The sequence below is a fragment of the Pongo abelii genome, chromosome 6, assembly GCF_028885655.2.
Source record: "Pongo abelii isolate AG06213 chromosome 6, NHGRI_mPonAbe1-v2.0_pri, whole genome shotgun sequence".
In the NCBI taxonomy this organism is placed as follows: Eukaryota; Metazoa; Chordata; class Mammalia; order Primates; family Hominidae; genus Pongo; species Pongo abelii.
Window position 1 is genome coordinate 126945165 of NC_071991.2, and position 24773 is coordinate 126969937.

The window sequence follows — 24773 nt, forward strand, 5'->3', positions numbered from 1 at the left end:
ATGTTTTGGCTTTAAACTGAAGCATTTATTCCAATTACATTAAACAGAATCACTGACACATATTTAGATTTAAATTTACCTTCTTTTCTATATGCTTCCTCTTTGCCCTACCTGTTCTGTTTACTTTTCTCTTTCTTGGCGTTTTCTTTTGTAGTGATTGAAAATTTTGTATTTTTTCATTTTTTTCTTGTTAGTTTGAAAGTTATAAGCTTTTACTATTATCAATACCTGTAGAAATTGTAACATACATCCTTTATTTATCAGTGTCTTATGTTGACTAGGCTCAGTGGCTCACACCTGTAATCCCAGCACTTTGGGAGGCCAAGGTGGGAGGATCACTTGAGCCCAGGAGTTTGAGACCAGCCTGGGCAATGTAGTGCGATCCCATCTCTACCAAAAAAAAATTAGCTGGGTGTAGTGACGTGTTCCCTAGTCCCAACTACTTGGGAGGTTGTGGTGGGATGACTGATCGCTTGAGCCCAGGTGTTTGAGGGTGCAGTGAGCTATGATTACACCACTGCACTACAGCGTGAGTGACAGAGTGAGAGCCTGTATCCAGTTGAAAAAAAAAAAGGAAAAGCAAAAAGTTGTATGTACTTGGAACTTTTAACCTCTACAGGGATAATACAAACTTCTTAGAACACTTGCATTTCATGCGCCCATCCTATATGCTATTGTTGTCCTTTGTATTCATTTTTGGTATACAGTTGGCTCTCTTTATCTGTGGGCTCCACATCTGCACATTCAACCAATTTTGATCAAAAGTATTAGGAAAAAAAAAATAAAAGTAACAATATAACAATTAAAAATAATACAAATAAAAGGCCAATACAATATAACAACTATTTGTATAGCATTTACACTGTATTAGGTATTATAATATTAGTATTAGTAACCTAGAGATGATACAGAAGGACGTGAATAGGTCATGTGCAAATACTACACCATTTTATATCAGGGACTTGAGCATCGGCACATCAAGATGCTAGAAGCAATCTCACGAGGATTTGAAGGGACAACTGTATTTTAAACACCACAGGACTTTTTTTTTTTGAGATGGAGTCTTACTCTGTCGCCCAGGCTGGAGTGCAGTGGCAGTGGCACAGTCTTGGCTCACGGCAGCTTCTGCCTCCTGGGTTGGAGCAGCTCTCCTGTCTCAGCCTCCTGAGTAGCTGGGATTACAGGTTTGTGCCACCATGCCCAGCTAATTTTTGTGTTTTTAGTAGAGATGGGGTTTCACCCTGTTGGCCAGGCCGGTCTTGAACTCCTGACCTCAGGTGATCCACCCACCTCGGCCTCCCAGAATGCTGGGATTATAGGCGTGAGCCACCACATCCAGCGAACAATATTTTTATTTAAAAAATAATGTTCATTTTTTTTCCTGCATCTCCAACTGGTCTCCTGAGATTGTTTTTCTTCCGCCTAAAGACACCATTTAGTATTTGCTTTAACATGGATCTGCTAGTAACAAGTTCTATTTTTGCTTGTCTATGAATGTTTTTACTTAAACTTCAGCCTTGAAGGATGTTTTCACTGAGTATGGAATTCTAGCTTGGTGGTTATTCTTTCCTCATGTTGAAGTTACTGTTCCACTGTCTTCTGGGTTCCATTGTTGCTATTGAGAATTCAGCTATTTCATTCTAACTGCTACTCTTTCAAAGATTATCTCCCACATGGCCTGCCCCCTCTCCCGGAAATTTTAGCCACGAGATTTTGCTTCTGCTGCATTCCATCTCTTTTCATTCCATGGTTCCAGTTACTTATGTTAGTCTTCCTCACTTGTATGTCTGTTACCATCTGTTCTGTATGTATCATCTTTCTGTGTAGTTTCTTCTGTCTTTCAGCTTGTGATTTTCTTCTTTAGCTGTTGTATTAGTCCGTTTTCATGCTGCTGATAAGAGATACCCAAGACTGGGAAGAAAGAGGTTTTAATGGACTTACAGTTCCACCTGGCTAGGGAGGCCTCACAATCATGGTGGAAGGCAAGGAAGAGCAAGTCACATCTTACGTGGATGACAGCAGGCAAAAAGAGAGAGAGCTTGTGCAGGGAAACTCCTCCTTTTAAAACCATCAGATCTTGTGAGACTTATTCACTATCACAAGAACAGCATGGGAAAGATCTGCCCCTATGATTCAATTACCTCCCACAACATGTGAGAATTATGAGAGTACAATTCAAGATGAGATTTGAGTGGGGACATAGAGCCAAACCATGTCATTCCACCCCTGGCCCCTCCCAAATTACATGTCCTCACATTTCAAAACCAATCATGCCTTTCTAACAGTCCCCCAAAGTCTTAACTCATTTCAGCATTAACTTAAAAGTCCACAGTCCAAAGTCTCATCTGAGACAAGGCAAGTCCCTTCTGCCTATGAGCCTGTAAAATCAAAAGCAAGTTAGTTATTTCCTAGATACAGTGGGGGTTCAGGGATTGGGTAAATACAGGCATTCCAAATGGGAGAAATTGGCCAAATAAAAGGGCTACAGGCCCCATGCAAGTCCGAAATCCAGCAGGGCAGTCAAATCTTAAAGCTCCAAAATGATCTCCTTTGATTCCATGTCTCACATCCAGGTCATGCTGATACAAGAGGTGGGGTCCCATGGTCTTGGACAGCTCTGCCCCCTGTGGCTTTGCAGGGTACAGCCTCCCTCCCAGCTGCTTTCATGGGCTGGTGTTGAGTGTCTGTGGCTTTTCCAGGCAAAAGATGCAAGCTGTCGGTGGATCTACCATTCTGGGGGCTGGAGGACAGTGGCCCTCTTCTCACAGCTCCACTAGGCAGTGCCCCAGAAGGGACTGTGTGAGATCTCTGACCCAACCCCACATTTCCCTTACACACTGCCCTTGCAGAGGTTCTCTATGAGGGCCCCGCCCCTGCAGCAAACTTCTGCCTGGATATCTAGGCGTTTTCATACATCCTCTGAAATCCAGGCATAGGTTCCCAAACTCCAATCCTTGACTTCTGTACACTTGCAGGCTCAACACCTTTGTGGAAGCTAAAAAGGTTTGGGGCTTGCAACCCCTGAAGCCATGGCCCGAGCTCTGTGTTGGCCCCTTTCAGCCACAGCTGGAGCAGCTGGGATGCAGGGCACCAAGCCCCTAGGCTGCACACAGCACAGGGACCCTGGGCCCAGCCCTTGAAACCTCCTAGGTCTTCAGGCCTTGATGGGAGGGGCTACTGTGAAGACCTCTGACATGCCCTGGAGACATTTTTTCCATTGTCTTGGAGATTAACATTCGTCTCCTTGTTGCTTATGCAAATTTCTGCAGCCAGCTTGAAGTTTTCCTCAAAACTTTCTTTCAGAAAAGAAAATGGGATTTTCTTTTCTGTTGCATTATCAGGCTGCAAATTTTCCAAACTTTCGTGTTTTCCTTCCCTTATAAAACAATGCCTTTAACAGCACCCAAGTCACGTCTTGAATGCTTTGCTGCTTAGAAATTTCTTCTGCCAGATACCCTAAATCATCTCTCTCAAGTTCAAAGTTCCACAAATCTCTAGGGCAGGGGCAAAATGCCACCAGTCTCTTTGCTGAAACATAACAAGAGTCACCTTTGCTCCAGTTCCCAACAAGTTTCTCATTTCCACCTGAGACCACATCAACCTGGACTTTATTGTCCATATCACTATCAGCATTTTGGGCAAAGCCATTCATCAAGTCTCTTGGAAGTTCCAAACTTTCCTACATTTTCCCGTCTTCTTTTGAGCCCTCCAAACTGTTCCAACCCCTGCCTATTACCCAGGTCCAAAGTCACTTCCACATTTTTAAGTATCTTTTCAGCAGCACCCCACTCCTGGTACCAATTTACTATATTAGTCCATTTTCACGCTGCTGATAAGGACATACTCAAGACTGGGAAGAAAAGAGGTTTCAGTGGACTTACAGATCTATGTGGCTGGGGAGGCCTCACAATCATGGCAGAAGGCAAGGAGGAGCAAGTCATGTCTTACATGGATAACAGCAGTCAAAGAGTGAGAGAGCTTGTGCAGGGGAATTCCTCTTTTTTTAAACCCCCAGACCTAATGAGACTTATTCACTATCACAAGAAGAGCACCGGAAAGACCTGCCCCCATGATTCAGTTACCTCCCACTAGGTTCCTCCCACAACATGTGGGAGTTATGAGAGTACAATTCAAGATGAGATTTGGGTGGGGACACAGCCAAACCATATCAGCTGTGTTTGAGGTGCCTTTTTTATGTTCTCTTTTCTTTGTTTTTTCTTTATTTATTAAGGTGCTTCTAAATCTGTTCATTGACTTATTAATTTTGGTAATTGTTAATAGTTTAACCAAAACTACTAACCAAGTGTTTTTTTTCTCCAGTTTTAGAATTTCTAGCGTGTGTGTGTGTGTGTGTGTGTGTGTGTGTGTGTGTGTGTGCGCATCTGTTTCCTCCCAGATTTGCACTGAACAGTTTCCAATAGTGGAAAAAAATTTCTTTTAAACAAATAATTTTATAATTTACCTGGTAATTCTCTCTCAAGTTTCTGTTACATGTTGTTAATGTCATTTCTTGTTCACGTTGGCTATTTTCTTGGTGTACTATTGTATTTCAATGAATACTGGATGCTGTGTTTGGAAAATTATTTCTAGAAATAATTTGGGGTCTAGTATAATGTTATCTTCCTCTAGAGAGGATTTTTGTTTGCTTCTGCTAGATGCCTGAGGGCCCTAGCAATCCTGGATCATCTTAATCCAATTTAAGGTTTTAAAATTTTCTGGGCTACTAAATGACTTAAAGCTTATATCTTTCACTTTCCTATTTACATTGAACATTTAGCACCATGGTGAAAAGACTTCATATAAACCATGCCCGAATGGGTATGGTATTAGATATTGATCTTAGAAGGTATTTAGAAAAGCTAGACAAGAAATTAATGATGAGGAGTGACCAGAATACTACATGTTTTGAATATATGCTGTATTTAAGAAGAAGAAGACAGATCAATGAAGAACAACTTTATTACTGTCAGTTACTGTCCACTGTGTATTTCCGGAGTGGTGAATTTAAAAATAAGTCTTAGTGGCAAAACACATGAACTGTTTGTAAAATATATTTTGTGAAATGCTTATGTGTCCCAGCAGAGGGCATCTTAACATAATGAATCCAGGTCCACTGCTTTTCTATGAAGGAAGATGGTTTTAAGACATGGCTTTGCTGTATTACTGTACTGCTTTGTCATAGTGTTAAGACCAGGAAAAGACTTTAATTTGACCCCTTTGTGTGGCACATGTGGAAAGTGAGACACAGCTGGTAGAAATGACTTACCATTTGATCATTTAATATTCAATTATTGAGGAATTATAATGTATAGTACATATATGTAACCTATGTAGATACTATGTACAAGGCAGGCAAGAGTTTGCTTCTTAGGAGTGCAAAAGGCTTATTGGGGGGAAAAAAGAGTTTGTTTCTGAAGGGGCTTTCATCCAGTGGTGGAGGAGAGCTACCAATAATAAAGTAAAATAATTTGAGAAAGCATTGGATGCTCTGAATAAAATAATGGGGAAAGGTAACGGAGAGAGAAGGACAGCAGATTGCTGCTAGTTTGGGTGGTCTGGGAAGGCTTCTCTGAGGAGGAAGGTTGTGACTGACAGGCGGTTAGGTGTCAGCAAAGGGAAGTGCATTTCAGACTGAGAAACGTTGAAAGCAAGGACTTGCAGATGGGAAATGGGAAGGAGGCCAGTGTGGTTGGAGCCTTGTGAGGCAGGCATGAGTCAGACCACCCAGGGCCTAGGGGCTGTGTGTGGTAAGGAATTTCGAGAGGCAGCAGAGCACAGAGCTTACCTGCCTGCCCAGGCTCTGGAATCAGGCTTCCTGGGTTGGAATCCCAACTCCACTTAACCAGCGTGGGGATTTTTCTGAGGAGCTGGTCTGTAGCATTCATCATATCTGAAAGGTGACCCAGAAAAGGTAAATGACCATTCACTATATTGTGTTGCCCGTCAGAAACACTTCTAATTCTCTGCAGCACAGGCAGCCCCTGATTATTGTTGATTTTCAAGAAAAAAAAAGTTTATGAGTAGTGCAACTAAACGAAATCTTCAAGTAATAAAAACAATATCTCAGGTTGGTTGACCTCTTTTAGTATCAATCGCCAGTATGTTGTTTGTTGTTGTTGTTGGTTTTTTTTGAGACAGGGTTTCACTCTGTTGCCCAGACTGGAGTGCAGTGGTACAATCACGGCTTACTGCAGCCTCAACCTCCTTGGGCTCAGGTGATCCTCCCACCTCATCCTCGTGGACAGGTGCACGCCACCATGCCCAGCTAATTTTTTAAATTTTTGCAGACATGCCGTTTTGCCATGTTGCCCAGGACTGGTCTTGAACTCCGGGGCTTAAGTGATCCTCCTGCCTTGGCCTCCCAAAGTGTTGAGATTACAGGCGTGAGCCACTGGGCCTAGCCCTAGAGGACTTCTTTTTAAACAAAATTGGATTTATTATTTCATTTTCTTTGAAATTATAAAGGATAGGTTAATAAAGAAGTGGAGAAAGATTCACGTGGTCTATAGACATAATTAGTATCTTGAGAGTGATAGTTTTGGTAAATTGTGCAGCAAGTAGAAAATACTTGAATATTTGAATCATACAGAGAAGTATCAAGATTGACATAACAAATGCATGTGCACCTACTGCCCAGCTTTGTCAGTTATTACTGCTTTCACATGTTTGCATCAAATGTTTTTTAAGAAATAAAAAGTACAGATATGGTTGAAATTCTCAGTGGAATTCTTTCTAATCCTGCTCCCTTCCCTCCCTCCCTCCACTGGGGTAACCAGTATTCTAGATTTGGTCTTTGTCATTCTCTTGCATTTGTCTATATTTGCTATTATGTGTCTGTATGATTAAACAATATTTAGCATTGTTGTGCATGTGTTAAATTTTATATTAATGGTATCACTCTGATACTATGTTTCTGTAATACGTTTATCTCATTCAACATTTTTCTGAGATTCACCCATGTTGATAATGTGGCTGTTTTTATTTTAACTGTTATTTGGTATTCCATTCATTATCTGAGTATTTCTTTTTCTGTTGTTGTTGTTTTTTGAGATGGAGTTTCACTCTGTTGCCCTGGCTGGAGTGCAGTGGCACGATCTCGGCTCACTGCAACCTCTGCCTCCTGGGTTCAAGCAATTCTCCTGCCTCAGCCTCCTGAGTAGCTGGGACTAGAGGCACACACCACCATGCCTGGCTAATTTTTGTATTTTTAGTAGAGATGGGTTTTACCATGTTGGCCAGGCTGGTCTCGAACTCCTGACCTCAAGTGATCTGCCCACCCCAGCCTCCCAAAGTGTTGGGATTACAGGCGAGAGCCACCACATCCAGCCTGAATATTTCACATATTGGTAGATACTCAGGTTGTTTGTAATTTTTTCTGTTTTGACAATGTAGCACAGTAATACATTTTACATTGTGACCCAGAATAAATGAGTACACATATAGCCAAAACTACAATTTTTAATGAAATAATACTTAACCCCTACTGCAGATTATATACTCTGTGATATGTTCTAGTCTGTTCTATTTTATTAGAAAAAAATACACTCATGAGTCACTGAAAGGTCACACTAGCTGTAGCTTGAAAAGTACTACTGGAGGATATACCCAGGAGGGGAATTGGAGGGCCGAAGATGTCCATTTTCAACTTTACTAGATATTGCTAAATGTCTTTCCAAATCCTGTTCATTTACATCCCCACAAGCAGTATGCTGTAGCACCTGTTGCTTCTCATTCTCACCATCGGTGTTATCAGTCTTTTTCATTTTTGCCGATCTGGTAGGTACAAAATGGCATCTCAGTGTTGGTTTAATTTGTATTTTTGAGCTAGAGGTTCCAGCCAGGCAGTAAGACAAAGTAGAGCACCATTTTGGATCTTTATTGACGTCTCAATTTTCTTTCTTTGCCTATTTCCTGTTTATACCTTTGCCCATTTCCCAACTCAGTTTTTTGGTCTTTTTTCATGTCAATTTGTAAAAATTATTGATATATATTTTGTATTCCTTTCCCAATAATATGTATTGTAATTATTTTCTCCCAGTTTGTTGCCCACCCCCATTTATTTATTTTTTTGTTCATGAAGGTTTTTATTTATATTATTGTGAAATTTATTAACCTTTAACCTTATAGTTTATCCTTTGGGGATCTTGTTTAAGGAATTCTTCTTAACTCTGACTTTATAAAATATTCTATAGTAGTTTATTTTAGAAATTATAATTTTTTTAATTTTCAATTTTAAAGGTATTTATTTATTAGAGATAGAATCTTACTCTGTCACCCAGGCTGGAGTGCAGTGATGCAATCATAGTTCTCTGCAGCCTCAAACTCTTAGTCTCAAGTGATCCTCCTGCCTTAGCCTTCCGAGTAGCTAGGACCTCAGGTGTGCAGCACCATGCCTGGTTTTAAATTTTTTTGCAGATACGGAGTCTTGCTATGGTGCCGAGGCTAGTCTTGAACTCCTGGCCTCAAGCAATCCTCCTGCCTTGTCCTTCCAAAGTGCTGGATTACAGGCTTTCTTTTGTTTTTCATTGTTTTATTGAGGTTATTGTTTTATATTTAGGCCTTTAATCCACCTGTAATTTATTTTTGTATGTAAGGATCTAATTTCATTATTTTTCCATATGGATAACCAGCATCATATATTTAATAGCCTATCCGTTTTTTGTCTTTTCTGACACAGGAGGATGTTTATGAAATCTGCAATTCAGTTGCATTGATTTGTCTATCCCTGAGTCAGTTCCACACTAGTTTAATGACTATAGTTATGCTCTTATTTATTTATTTCATCTCATCCTTCTAATCAGTGGAGATATAACCTTAATGAGTATAGCCTTATAATTATTAATATGTGGTAGGATGAATGCCTTCAAATTCTTAAAATCTTATGAATTGTTTTGGCTATTTTTGGCCATTTGCACTTCTATTTAAATACTGGGATCAGTTTATCAAATTCCACAGAATCCCATGTTGAGAGTTTTATTTGAACTGTATTAAATTTATAAATCAATCAAATCAAGCAGCTTTATTCACAATAGCCTAAAACTGGAAATAGTCCAAGTATCCATCAGATAGAAGAACAGATAAACAACCTGGTTTATCCAAACAATGGGATATTACTTGGCAACAAAAAGGAAAAAACAACTGATTCATGTGGCAGCATGGATGAATCTAGAAACATTATTCTAAGTGAAGAAGTTTTAAGTGAAAGAGTATTACTATATGATTTACTACTTACTATATGATTCCATTTATTTAAAGCTCTAGAATAGGCAAAACTCTAATGTATGGTGAAAAAAAGAATTCTAAGTATTGCTGAGAAGTAAGGATGGGAATTGACTGAGAAGGGACATGAAAGGACTTTCTGGAGTGATGTTATAGGTCTTGAGTTTCCTCTCCTTTCCCCTCCCCTCCCCTCCCTTCCCCTCCCATCTCCTCTCCTTTTTTGAGATGGAGTCTTGCTCTTTCACCCAGGCTGGAGTGCAGTGGAGTGATCTCGGCTCACTGCAACCTCCGCCTCCCAAATTCAAGCGATTTTCCTGCCTCAGTCTCCTGAGTAGCTGGGACTACAGACGTGCACCACTATGCCCAGCTAATTTTGTATTTTTAGTAGAGATGGGGTTTCACCATATTGGCCAGGCTTGTCTCAAACTTCTGCCCTCAGGTGATCCTCCCACCTCAGCCTCCCAAAGTGCTGAGATTACAGGTGTGAGCTGCTGTGCCTGGCCAGATCTTGAGTTTTATGAGTACATACATTTTTAAAATGTATTGAATGTATACTTGGATTTGTATACTTCACTATATGCAAATTTTACCTCAAAAGAAAAAAATTATAAAATATTGAACTCTAGCTAATGCTATGCCTGCTGAAGTATTTAGGGGGATCATATTGATATTCGCAGTTTGCTTTGAAACACATTTTAAAAACCCCAATGTGAGTTGATGAATGGATAGAAAGATGGATAGATATATATAATAAGATGTTAAAATTCAACTTTGCACATATGTTTTTAAGTTTTCGTAATAAAATATTGGACTCCTACAACTCAGCTGCAAGAAACCAAATAACTCAATATAAAAAATGGGCAAGGGACTCGAATAAACATCTCTGTAAGGAAGACATACAAATCACCAACAGGTTAGATGCTCAACTATTATAAAAAATATAAACTAGTGGCAGTGAGGTCGTAGAGCAACTGGAACCCTTATATACTGTAGGTGGGAATGTACAGTGGTCCAGCCTCTCTGGAAAACAGCATGGAGATTCCTCCAAAAAATTAAAAATAGAACTACCATATATGGTCCTGGTGTCTCACTTCTGGGTATTTATCCAACAGAATTGAAATCAGGACCCCAAAGAGATATCCACACTCCCTTGTTCATTGTTGTATTATTCACGATAGCAAGATGTGAAAATAGCCGAAATGCCCACCAGCAGATGAATGGCTAAAGCAAATGTGATCTGTATGTACAATGGAACATTATTCACCCTTAAAAACACAACGAAATGCTGTCATATGTGACAACATGGTTCAACCTTGGGGACATTATGATAAGTGAAACAAACCAGTCATAGAAAGACAAATACTGCATGATTCTACTTATAGAAGGTATCTAAAATAGTCATAGAAACAGAGGAGAATGGTGGTTGCCAGGGTCTGGGGTGAGGGACAGATGGGGAGTTGCTCTTCAGTGATGCAAGGGGAATAAGTTCTAGATAGCCATACAACATTGGGCTTATAGTTAGCAATGATGTGTTGTCTACTTTACATTTTAAGAGAGTAGATAACAAACATGTTAAGTGTTCTTACCACAATTTTGAAAAATAAGTAAAATTTTGGGAAATGCAGCAATAAAATTTTTTCTGTAACAGCTATTTATGATGGAAAGAAAGGTAAAAAGCAGTTGCTTATTTTTTTATTTGCTTTGAGGTTCTTTAGAGGGGTTTATTTAAGTCAGGCTGATTATATTACTAACAACATGTAGAAAAGTTCATTTAGGTTTATAGGGAGGTTTATTTTATTTGAGCCACTTAGAATATATATGCCAATATACAGATGAGCAATTAAATTTAATTTTTATTTAAGCCTTTTACAAGATTCACAAATAAGGAAAAAGGTAAAATATCTTTTAAAAAAGATTGTCTTTGATATGTTGAGGTCCCAGGAATCAGAGACTTCAATAGTTCCTTTGAGTCTACCCTCCATCTACCCTTCAAAAGACAAAACAAGACATTATACATTAGTTTCAGGGCAAGCCAGACTAACTTTTATTAACATTTTCTCAGAGTGGGAAAGTTATCTCTTTTCTGCCAGAATGCCTTCATCAACTTGACCTTGTGTTGAACATCTCCATTTTTGGCACAATTCCCAGATGTAGAAGAAAATTTTTTCAATTAAGATGGTATTCATTCAGATACTCCTTTAGGTGTTGTTGGAGTTCCAAATGGAGTGATTATCTCCAACTTCCTTAACTTGGCATTGTCTTGGAGTAATGGAAACAGGGGTACAGGGATAGAAGTAAATACTGAAATCTGTAAATTTTTTCAATTTTGGCAAGCTTCTCCTCTCAGTGCTGCAATTTTTCCTAGCACCTCTAAGAATATTGCCTTTACAGTATGGGCATGCTGGCAAAACAAAGCCAAAGAAAAACAACATTATACAAAATTCAAACTAGTGTGTGGTGGGGAGGTGTAAGTCATTTGCTTTTTTAAAAGATTCATTGTATGTTTTATTGGTAAATCATAATATGAATCATGTTAAACAATAGTGAAGTATATTGATAATGTCAGGACCATTCTATATTTACCGACAATATATTAGGAAAGCAGTGCTACCTTTTTTGTACCTTTAATTGTTTCTGTCTTGAACAGTTTACAGGCAGCTGCCTAATCTCAGCACATACGTTATTATTTCAGGTCCTGTGGGAATGGCCGCTGCTGCTGCTGTGGCAACAGGAAAGAAACGGAAACGGCCTCATGTATTTGAGTCTAATCCATCTATCCGGAAGAGGCAACAAACACGTTTGCTTCGGTGAGGGCTCCCTTATCCATATTGTTACTATTCCTCAAATACTTCCTGTGGATGACAGACTTAGAACATATGTGATTAGGTTTGTCAAGGATGCTTGGTTCGATTCCTTGATGACAGATGTAGACTTAAAAGTATTCTCACAAAATTAAATACATGAAAACAAAGAAATAACGATTTAACAGATATGTAATATCACATTAATTCATTCAGAAAAGTTGTATGCCTGCTATGTGCAAGCCATTGTTGTAGACTATGGGCATGGAAGAGTGAACAAAACAAATTGCCTTAAAGAGCTTGTATCCTGCTAGAGGGGGAAAGAAAAAAAACAATATGCAGTATGTCAGGTGATGATAAGTGCAATGGGAAAAAAATGCAGTGGAGTAAGGAAAATAGAAAAGTCAAGAGGTAGGGGGATATAGTCAGTTTTCTCTTTTACGGAGATGGTCTGGGAAATCCTTTTTGATAAGGCAGCCTTTGAAAAGAGACTTGAAGATGCTGAAAGAGCACACATGTTGATGCTGGGGGGAAGAACATCTCAGGCAGGGTGAGTATCAAGAGCAAAGGCCCCGAGGTGTGAATGTGGTAGTTGTGTTTGAGGAACAGCCAGGGAGATATGAGAGGATGTTCAGAGTAGTAGAGAAGAGCCATGCCAGGAGATCTTTTTTTTTTTTTTTTTTTTTGATAGATGTGGTCTTGCTATGTTGTCCAGGCTGGTCTGGGACTCCTGGCCTCAAGCGATCCTTGTGCCTCAGCCCCAAAATGCTGGGATTACAGGTGTGGGTCACTTCACCCAGCCTAGGAGATCTTATAGTCGAATATCAGGGGCTTGACTCTTACTCTGAGTGAGATGAGATGTCAGTGTAGGCTTTTGACCAGAGCAATAGTATCATCTGACTTATATTTTTAAAGAATCACTCAGGCTACTGTGTTGAGAATAGACTCTGGGGATACAAGAATGGAATCAGGGAGACCAATTAGGTGGTGATTATAGTAATCTAGGCCAGAAATGATAGTGTGTTAAAACCAACATGGCAGCATCATGGGTAGTAAGTAAGAAGTGATCAGGTTCTAGATGTATTTCGAACGTCAACTCATCATGATTCATTGACATGGAGTTTGAGAGAAAAAAGGAGTGCTGGGTGATTTTTGGTCTGATTACTAGAAGGATTGCGATGACATTTACTGGAGGAGGAGCGAGCATGACAGTGAGGGTGAGGCAGAATCAGGAATTTGGTTTTGGACATGGTAAGTTTGTGATGCCTCTAACAATTAAGTGGAGATACAAAATAAGCAGTTGGATATATGAGTCTGGAATTCAAATGAGAGGCCTTAGCTGAAGATATTATAAGCATATAGGTAGTATTTAGAACTAGGAGACTGGATGAGGTCACTTAGGGAGTGAGTATGGACTGAGGCCTGAAGCGCTCCACCTTTTAGAGGTTAGAGAGATTAAAGGAACCAGCAAAAGAGTGTAAGAAGCAACCAGTGAGTCAGGAAACAAACCAAGAGAGTGGTATCCTGGAAACCAGGTACAAAAAGTGTGTCAGGAAAGAGAGCGTGTGATCAGCTATCAAATGCTGCTGATGGATTGAAAAAGATGCCAGCTGACCATTAGATTTAGTAACATGGAGTTCACGATTGAACTTGACAAGAGTATATTCAAAGGAGTGGTAAGGGTGAAAAGATTGGAATAGCTTTAAGAGAGAATGGGGAGAGAGGAATTGGAGACAGTGAATATAAACCATTGTTTCAAGGAATTCCATCAGATTTCTTGTTTGAGAAGTGGTCCTTTGCTTACCACGTTTCAGAATTCTGAAATGCAGAACTTTGAAATCATCTCCCATGATTTCAGAGGGAAGAGGCAGTGTTTCTGTTTCATCCATTGTTACTATATTTTAAAAAGCTGTTTTCAGGTTGATGGGTGCAGCAGACCACCATGTCACATGTATACCTTTGTAACAAACCTGCACATTCTGCGCATGTATCCCAGAACTTAAAGTAAAATTTAAAAAAAAAATTTTTAAGCCATTTTTGTCTGGGCATGGTGGCTCATGCCTATAATCCCAGCACTTTGGGAGGCCGAGGTGGGCGGATCACCTGAGGTCAGGAGTTCGAGACCAGCTCGGCCAACATGGTGAAACCCCATCTCTACTAAAAATACAAAATATAAGCCAGGCATGGTGGCAGGCGCCTACAATCCCAGCTAGTCGGGAGGCTGAGGCAGGAGAATAGTTTTAACCCAGGAGGCGGAGGCTGCAGTGAGCCAAGATCGCACCACTGCACTTTAGCCTAGGCGACAGAGTGAAACTCCATCTAAAAAAAAAAAAAAAAAAGCTGTTTTCATTTCATCCGCACTTGTGAAATACTGTAGGACTAAGAATAATTATTTATATCACAATGAAAATCTGAAGCTACAACATTTTAAAAGCATAGGTATACCTCGGAGATATTGCAGGTTTGGTTCCAGACCACTACAATAAAGCAAGTATCACAATAAGTCACAGAAATTTTTTGGTTTCTCAGTGCATAAAAAAGTTGTGTTAACACTATACTCTGTTAAGTGTTGCAGTGGTATTATATCTAAAAAAAAAAGCAATGTACATACCGTAATTTTAAAATACTTTTTTTTTTGGAGACAGAGTCTAGCTCTGCTGTCCAAGCTAGAGTGCAGTGGTTCGATCATGGCTCACTGCAGCCTCAATCTCCTGGGCTCAAGTGATCCTCTCACTTAGCCTCCCAAGTAGTTGGGACAATAGGTGCATGTCACCATACCTGGCGAATTTTTTCTTCTTTCTGTAAAGACAGGGTCTCACTATGTTGCCCAGGGTGGGCTTGAACTCCTGGGCTCAAGCAATCCTCCCACCTCAACCTCCCAAAGTGCTGGGATTACAGGTGTGAGCCACTGGGCCTGACCACTAAAACACTTAATTGCTAAAAGATGTTAGTGCTCATCTGAGCCTGCAGTGACTCATAATCTTATTGCTGGTTGACGGTCTTGCCTCGATGTTGATGACTGCTGACTGATCAGGGTGGTTGTTGCTGAAGGTTGGGGTGGCTGTGGCAATTTCTTAAAAATAAGACAACAAATTTTGCCGTATCGATTGACTCTTCCTTTCATGAACGATTTCTCTGTAACATGTGATGCTGTTTGATAGCGTTTTACCCACAGTAAGACTTTAAAAATTGGAGTTAATCCCCTCCAACTCTGCTGCTGCTTCATAAATTCAGTTTGTGTAGTATTCTAAATCTTTTATTGTCATTTCAACAGTATACATAACATCTTCATCAGGAGTGGATTTCATCTCAGGAAACCGCTTTCTTTGCTCATCAATAAGAAGCACCTCTCATCCATTCAAATTTTATCATGATATTGTAGCAATTCAGTCCCATTTTCGGGGTCCACTTTTAATTCTGGTTCTTTCATTGTTTCTGCTGCATCTGCAGTTACTTCCTCCACTGAAGTGTTGAACTCCTTAAAATCATCCATAAGGCTTGGAATCAAGTTCTTCCAAACTTCCATTAATGTTGATAGTTTGACCTCCTCCCATGTACTTGCACATGAATTACAAGTACTCTTAATGGCATCTTGAATGGTGAATCTGTTCTAGAAGGTTTTCAATTTATTTTACCCAGATCCATCAGAGGAATCACTATAGCAGCTATATCCTTTCAAAATGTATTTCTTACATAAAAAGACCCGAGTGTTGAAATGACTTCTTGATCCATGGGCTGCAGAATGGATGTTATCTTAGCAGGCATGAAAACAGCATTAATCTCGTTGTATGTCTCCGTTAGAGCTCTTGGGTGACTAGATGCATTGTCAATGTGCAACAATAGTGTGAAAGGAATTTTTTCTTCTGAGCAGTGGGTCTCAACAGTGGGCTTAAAATATTCCATAAACCATGCTGTAAACAGATGTACTGCCATCCAGGTTTTATTGTTCTATTTATAGAGGACAGGCAGAGTAGATTTAGCATGATTTTTAAAAGACCCTAAAGTCACTAGCTGCATTAGCCCCTAACAACAGAGTCAACCTGTCCTTTGAAGCTTTGAAACCTGGCATTGACTTCTCCTCTCTAGCTAGGAAAGTCCTAGATTGTATCTTCTTCCAGTAGAAGGCTGTTTTATCTACATTGAAAATGTGTTGTTTAGTGTAGCCACTTAGCTAGATCTTCTGGATAACTTGCTCCAGCTTCTACATCAGCACTTGCAGCTTCACTTTGTACTTTTATGTAATGGAGATGGCTTCTTTCCTTGAACCTCATGAACCAACCTCTGAAAGAGTCAGGGCTTTGCTGTGCATTAGGCTTTGGCCTATGGGAATGTTGTGGCTAGTTTGATCTTTTATCCAGACCACTAAAACTTTCTCCATATCAGCAATAAAACTGTTTTGCTTTCTTATCATTTGTGTGTTCATTGGAGTAGCACTTGTAATTTCCCTCAAGGACTTTTCTTTGCATTAACAACGTGGCCAACTGTTTGGCATAAGCAGCCTTGCTGTCAGCCTGTCTTGGCTTTCGACATGCCTTCCTCACTAAGCTTAGTCATGTCTAGCTTTTGATTAAAAGTGAGAGATGTGCGACTCTTCCTTAAACTTGAACACTTAGAGGCCATTGTAGGGTTATCAGTTGACCTAATTTCAATACTGTGTCTCAGGGAACAGGAAGGCCTGAGGAGAGGGAGAGAGGCAGGAAACAGTTGGTCAGTGGGGCATTCAGAACACACAACATGTATCAGTTAAGTTTGCCATCTTTTGTGGGCACTGTTTGTGGTGCCCCAAAACAATTAAAATAGTGACATCAAAGATCACTGATCACAGATCACTATAACAGATTATAATAATGAAGAAGTTTGAAATATTGCTAGAGTTACCAAAATGTGACACAGAGACACGAAGTGAGCACATACTGTTGGAAAAAAATGGCACTGATCAACTTGCTTGACATAGGGTTGCCACAAACCTTTAATTTGTTTTAAAGAAAGATCCCAGACAGTATCTGTGAAACACAAAATAACAAAGCACAATAAAACTAGGTATGCTTGTAGTATTTTTGGACAAAATTATCTCAATGAAATATAAACAATGAGATATAAACAATAATCAATAAAAGATAGTAAAAGCAAATCATTTGAACCCCTTTTATTAAGCATGGAGATGATGTAATAAATTCTGTAAGAGCACATCTTGGTTGCAATTTTTTTTTTTTTTGAGACGAAGTCTCGCTCTGTTGCCCAGGCTGGAGTGCAGTGGCACCATACTGCAACCTCCACCTCCTGGATTCAAGCAATTCTTGTGCCTCAGCCTCCCAAGAATCTAGGATTACGGGTGTGTGCCACCATGTCTGGCTAATGTTTTTGTATTTTTAGTAGAGACGGGTTTTACACCATGTTGGCCAGGCTGGTCTCGAACTCCTGGCCTCAAGTGATCTGCCCGCCTTGGCCTCCCAAAGTGCTGGGATTACAACAGGCATGAGCCACCATGCCTGGCCAGTTGTAATCTTTATAATTGTAAGTAGCAGTAAGTGATGTTGCTCAGATCAAGAAGAATAATACCATGTTCAAAATTGTGTCATGGCTATGTCGCAAGGCAAAACCTTCAGTTGAGCCTTCTATCAGTAATCTTTAAGAAAAAGGTATGTACATATTTCTGCTGAATAGGATAGCAAACCTCACATTCCCCTTTTCACATTTTACGTAAAAGAGCATATCTGATCAGAATAAACTATCTTAACTCATTTGTGTCTATGTCACTGTAGTTTCCGTCTTTTTAAAACTTTTTATTCTTGTTTCCTTTTCTGATTCAGGAAACTTCGAGCCACATTAGATGAATATACTACTCGCGTGGGACAGCAAGCTATTGTCCTCTGTATCTCACCCTCCAAACCTAACCCTGTCTTTAAAGTGTTTGGTGCAGCACCTTTGGAGAATGTGGTAAGTCAGAACCAAGCTGTTCTCATTTGCCCTTTGCTTTCTGTCGGCTGCTTCCGTTCTTCTGATCCTCTGTCAAGTATAACAGTTGGCATTTCTGTTACCCCCTAATCCAGGCATGGGAGTGGGGACTAGTTTTCAGACTGCTTTATGCATATCAAAACAAAATGATCATTACTCTTTTTACTTCCTACGTCAAGGTATTTTACCTCCCCAGATGCAATGGGTGGCCGGGGGAAGGGGGGAGGGGGCGGGGAAACAAGGTGTTTTGTTTGTTAGGAAACCAATGCAGGATTTTGTAAGAAAATTACTGATTTATATCAGAAACAAAATAGTAGATAATTCCAAGGTGTCAACTTCCTGAGGGAAACCTGGGGGCATTTTATTGATCAGTTATTTGAGTTACATATTTGAAATATCTTACATTTATCAAAGGATTGATTTAATACTGTGCTCCAAATATAGAACTATATTTGAACATTTTGATTGTATAACTATCCAGAGCTAATTTTATAAAAATAGTCTTTTGCCCCTGCATACTTATACAATAGGAACTGTTCTTTCTCGGGCCAAATTAACTTTGAATTATTAGTAGATTAATGATCTGTAAAGATTTAAATTGCATTTTGTTTTTATTAGGATAAAATTTATTAGCTTAAATGACATTTATTAGATGTCTTCCATATTGAATATAGGCATTTTTTGAGTTCAGAATTAGTAATCAATTGATCGAAATTCTGTTTGTTGTATTTTTTTCACACCATCTTCCTATCCCTGAAATGTTGTGGGTATTTCTTAACATTTTTGAGTTTTGTTTTGAGTTTTTCCAAAAATTCCTGAAGCCCTAGAATTAGGATGTGTTAGGACCTTTCCTTAGAAGAATATAGTAGAAGGCTCCTAGTTCAAAATGGTGCCTGAGAAATAGCCTTTACTGTCACACTGTTGACAAACATGAAATCTGGGCATTTCTTCTCTTCTTTAGTACTGAAAATCTAAAACAATACTACTACTGATAGTAGTAAAGATGATGCAATCTATGAAAAAGATTCATCTAGAAGACTCAGAAAAATACTTCAGAAAATTACTCACTGCAAAAAAAATCTTTTTAAGTTTTGGGAAACTGTTGGAGTCCTCCATAGAATACAAGAAGATAAAGACTCTGTTAAACAGGATACACTAGACTGAGATAAAAAGCATTTTACCTTTGACTGACATTGATAAATACAGGTTAGGGACTTGCAAGTACCAGTAAAATTAGAAGCAGAATATATCTACCAGAGCACCGAAGAAAAAAAACAAAACCACACCATGGAATACTATGCAGCCATAAAAAATGATGAGTTCATGTCCTTTGTAGGGACATGGATGAAATTGGAAATCATCATTCTCAGTAAACTATCGCAAGGACAAAAAACCAAACACTGCGTGTTCTCCCTCATAGATGGGAATTGAACAATGAAAACATATGGACACAGGAAGGGGAACATCACACTCTGGGGACTGTTGTGGGGTGGGGAGAGGGGGGAGGGATAGCATTAGGAGATATACCTAATGCTCAATGACGAGTTAATGGGTGCAGCACACCAGCATGGCACATTATACATATGTAACTAACCTGCACATTGTGCACATGTACCCTAAAACTTAAAGTATAATTAAAAAAAAAAAAATAGAAAACAAGAAAGAAATGTTTAAAAACTAAATAAAACACATAGTCTAGAACACAATAATACAAGTGAGGCCAGTTAATTCTGTTATAAACCATACATATAAATGGGTTAAAGTGCCTTGTTAAAGGCATAGATGTTCTTTCAGGTTGGAACAACAATCCAAATCAAACCTGCCTCTATTCAATGTATGTGTCATACTCATAGCCACTCACAAATGTTAAAAGCAGCTGCAAGTAATAGAATCAAGAAAGTGAAAAGACAACATGCAGAGTGGGAGAAATATTTGCAAATCATATGTCTGATAAAAAAACTTTTATCATATATAGAGAATATATAAAGAATTCCGATATGTCTGATAAACTGATATATATTGAGAATATATAAAGAATTCTTACAACTCAACAATAAAAAGCAGGCAGATCATGAGGTCAGGAGTTCGAGACCAGCCTGGCCAATATGGTGAAACCCTATCTCTACTAAAAATACAAAAAAACTTAGCCGGGCATGGTGGCGCATGCCTGTAGTCCCAGCTACTCGGGAGGCTGAGGCAGAAGAATCTCTTGAACCCAGGAGGCGGAGGTTGCAGTGAGCCAAGATCATGCCACTGCACTCCAGCCTGGGCAACAGAGCAAGACTCCATCTCAAAAAAAAGAAAGAAAGAAAAGAAAGACAACCCAATTTAAAAATAGGCAAAAGGGCCATGCACAGTGGCTCACGCCTGTAATCCTAGCACTTTGGGAGGCCAAGGTGGGTGGATCACTTGAAGTCAGGGGTTCAAGACCAGCCTGGCCAATATGGTGAAACCCCATCTCTACTAAAAATACAAAAATTAGCCAGACGTGGTGGCGGGCACCTGTAATCCCAGCTACTCGGGAGGATGAGGCAGGAAAATCTCTTGAACTCAGGAAGCAGAGGTTGCAGTGAGCCAAGATCACATGCCACTGCACTCCAGCCTGGGCAACACAGCGAGATTCTGTCTCAAAAAAATAATAATAATAAAAATAAAAATAGGCAAAAGATCTGAATAGATATTTCTTCAAAGAAGATGTAGAAATGTCCAACAAGCACATGAGAACTAATGATAAATAATTATTTATCATTAATCGTTATTATAGTCATTTATCATTAATAATCACATTTTGATTTTCATTTCCCTAATGCTGATGATTAATAATCATAGTCATTAGGGAAATGAAAATAAAAACCACAGTAAGATACCTCTTCATACCCACAGGGATGACTATAATCAAAAAGACAACAATAAGTGTTGATGAAGATTTGGAGAAAGAAAAAGCAAAATGGTACAGCTGCTTTGGAAAACAATTTGTCAGTCTCTCAAAATGTTAAAAGTAGAGTTGCCATGTGTCCTAGCAGTTGTATTCCTAAGTTATACCCAAGAGAACTGAAAGCATATGTTCACACACAAACTTGTATACAGTGTTTATAGCAGCATTATTTATAATTGCCAAAAAGTAGAAACAACTCAAATGTTCATCGGCTGATGAATGGATAAATAAAATGTGGTATATCCATAGGATGGAATATTATTCAGCAAGAAAAAGGGAAGAAGTACTGATATTATACTACAGCATGGATGAACCTTTAAAACATTGTGCTAAGCAAAAGAACCCAGTCACAAAAGATCACATGTTGTATGATTCCATTTTATGCAATGTCCAGGATAAATAAATCCTATTTATAGAGAGAGAGTGGATTAGTGGTTGCCAGAGACTGGGGAAGGGGAAGAGAGTGACAGCCAGTGGGCATGGGGTTTCTTTTAGGGGGAATGAAATGCTCTAAAATTAGATTTTGGTGGTAATTTTAGGACCCTATGAGTATAAAGTCTTACCCTTTAAATGGGCGAATTGTATGGTATGGCAAACTAAATAATGACCCCCAGAGATGTGCAGGTTCCATCCCTGGAACCTGTGACTGTTACCTTATACAGCAAAAGTGCAGTTGTAATTAAAAGGGTCTTGAATGGGGAGATTATTCTTGATTATCCAGGTAGGCCCTAAATGTAATCACAAGTATCTTTATAAGAGGGAAACAAAGGGAGATTGGCATAGAAGTAGACGTGTTGGTGGAAGCAAGAGGTTGGGTGCAAGGAGGGGGTCCGGAGCCAGTGATACAGGCTAGACAGAAGCTAGACAAGGCAAAGAAACAATTCTCTCTTAGAGATGCTCCCTTAGAGCCTGCAGAAGGACCTGGCCCTGCCAGCACCTTGACTTTAGCCAAGTGAAACCAAGAAAATAAATTTGTATGGGTTTAAACCACCCAGTTTGTGGTGATTTGTGGGAGCCATAGGAAACAAATACATATGGTGTGTGAACTGTGTATCAGTAAAGCTGTTACAAATGTTAAATGTAAAATAACAGGCAAAAGTTTGTCAGAAAAATGCCTACAAAAATAAATCATGGATCACAGCATTAATATCAGACAAAGCCTAATTGTCAAGGCAAAAAAGTATTAACTGACAACCAGGGGTCATTTAGTATTGATAAGAAGTATTTATTTATTAATTTATTTAGAGACAAGGTCTCACTCAGTTGCCCACCTTAGAGTGTAGTGGCGCAATCTCAGCTCACTGCAATCTCCTCCTCTTGGGTTCAAGCGATCCTCCCGCCTCAGCCTCCTGAGTAGCTGGGACTATAGGCAGGTGCCACCACACCCAGCTAAGATAAGAAGTACATATTTACCAAGAACCTTTATATTCTTCAAGTAACTTTAAAGCAAAACATGGGGCCAGGTGCAGTGGCTCATGCCTGTAATCTCAGCACTTTGGAAGGCTGAGGTGGGAGGATTGCTTGAGGCCAAGCATTCAAGACAAGCCTGGGCAACATAGTGGGACCTCATCTCTACAAAAAAAAAAAAAAAAAAAAGCCAGGCATACTGGCCCACATCTGTTCTCCCAGCTACTTGGGAGGCGGAGGCAGGAGGATTGCTTGAGCCCAGGAGATCAAGGCTACAGTGAGCCATAATGATGCCACTGCACTCCAGCCTGGGTGACAGAGTGAGACCCTGTCTCAATCAGTTAGTCAGTCAGTCAGCCAGACATATATACATACCAAAGCATGTAGATCAAAAAGTTAGAAATATAAGGAAAAAAGACAGTTAAAACCCACAATGGGGCTGGGCAGGGTGGCACATATGTATAATCCCAGCACTTTGGGAGCTGAGGCGGGAGGATTGGTTGAGGCCAGGAGTTTGAGACCAGCCTAGGCAACATAATGAGACTTCATCTCTACAAAAAATTTAAAAATTAGCCAGATGTGGTAGCACATGCTTATAATCTTAGCTTCTTGGGAGGCTGAGATGGGAAGATTGCTTGAGCCCAGAGGTCAAGTCTGCAGTGAGCTGTGATTGCACCACTGCACTCTAGCCTGGATGACAGAGCAAGACCTTGTCCCAAAGAAAAAAAAGAAAAAAAAACCCCGCAGTGATAGTAAGAGGATTTACTATCCTTGCCAGATCAACAAAGCAAAATATAAACAAGAATATAGAGATCTGAATAACAGATTTAATAAGGTTGACAGTCTAGGCAACATAGCGAGACCCCGTCTCTACAAAAAAATGTAAAAAAAAAAAAAAAAAAAAAAGGATCTGGGTGTGGTGGTGTGCATTTGTAATCCCAGCTATTTGAGATGCTGAGGCAGGAGGATTACTTGAGCCTAGGAGTTCAAGGATACAGTGAACTATGATTATTCCACTGTGCTCCAGCCTGGGTGACAGAGTGAGACAATGGCTCAAAAAACAAACAAAAGAAGCTGATACAATAGATACAGGAGCATTGACACCTTACAAGGGGATAATGTATCATATTTGAAAAATTACATTAATGGATTATAAGAATTGACCATTTATTATTACCAGGCCTCAAAGAATTTTTTTTTTGAAATAAGATCTTGTTCTGTTGCCCAGGCTGGAGTGCAGTGGTGCAGTCTCAGCTCACTGCAACCTCCGCCTCACCAGTTCAAACAGTTCTCCTGCCTCAGCCTCCTGAGTAGCTGGCTAATTTCTATATTTTTAGTAGAGACAGGGTTTCGCCATGTTGGCCGGGCTGGTCTTGAACTCCTGACCTCAAGTGATTCACCCGCCTTGGCCTCCCAAAGCATTGGGATTACAGGTGTGAGCCACCAGCCCTGGCCCCAGAGAATATTTTCTGATCATAGTACAGAAAATTCAGAATTTTAGAATTTCAAAAGACAAGAAAAAAATTTCAATCATGTGGCGTGTGTGTGTGTGTATGTGTGTGAGTGAGAGAGAGAGAGAGAGACTTGCTGTTTTGCCCGGGCTAGAGTGCAATGGTGCGATCTCGGCTAACTGCAATCTCTGCTTACCGTGTTCAAGTGATTCTCCCTGCTTCAGCCTTCTGAGTAGCTGGGATTACAGGTGCATGCCACCATGCCGGGCTATTTTTTATGTTTTTACTAGAGACGGGGTTTCACCATGTTGGCCAGGCTGGTCTCAAACTCCAGACCTCAGGTAATCCACCTGCCTCGGCTTCCCAAAGTGCTGAGATTACAGGCGTGAGCCACCATAACTGGCTGGAATTTTTTTTTTTTTTTTTTTTTTTTTTTGAGATGGAGTCTCACTCTATCACCCAGGCTAGAGTGCAGTGGTGCGATCTCAGCTCACTGCAGCCTTTGCCTCCCAGGTTCAAGCAATTCTCTGCCTCAGCCTCCCGAATAGTTGGGATTACAGGCTCCCACCACTATGCCCGGCTAATTTTTGTGTTTTTACTAGAGAGGGGGCTTCACCATGTTGGCCAGGCTGGTCTTGAACTCCTAACCTCAGGTGATCCTCCTGCCTCAGCCTTCCAAAGTGCTGGGATTACAGGCGTGAGCCACCCCTCCTGGCCAGAAATTTTTAAAAGAAAATCTTAATTTACAGGTTATTTAGAAACAAAAATGATAACCAAAAATAAAAACTTAGAAGTTATTATCTAAACTGGTATTCAAAGGAATATTCATTGTCTTATTTTCAAAAAAGTTTATATGAGAAAGTTGGAAAAGAAAGCAACTTCATCTAGCTAAAGAAGGTAGAAAGAGAATAATAAAATAAGTCTAAGAAAAAATAGAATAAACATGTGAAAGAAATGAATGAGTTAGCGAACAGGGAAAAGTAGACTTGTTAAATTCAAGAATTG

The 24773-nt window shown here is 39.7% G+C and overlaps 1 protein-coding gene across 7 annotated transcripts in view; it reads left to right on the forward strand.

Moving 5' to 3' along the window:
- Nucleotides 1-24773, forward strand: part of NRF1 (nuclear respiratory factor 1) — a 140899-nt gene that overhangs the window by 45683 nt on the left and 70443 nt on the right. For all 7 annotated transcript variants that reach the window (XM_054559813.2, XM_024250202.3, XM_054559815.2 and 4 more), the window contains exons 3-4: nt 11912-12026; nt 17831-17957. In XM_054559813.2, the coding sequence (XP_054415788.1) occupies nt 11912-12026; nt 17831-17957 (242 nt within the window). The remainder of the gene's footprint in view (nt 1-11911; nt 12027-17830; nt 17958-24773) is intronic.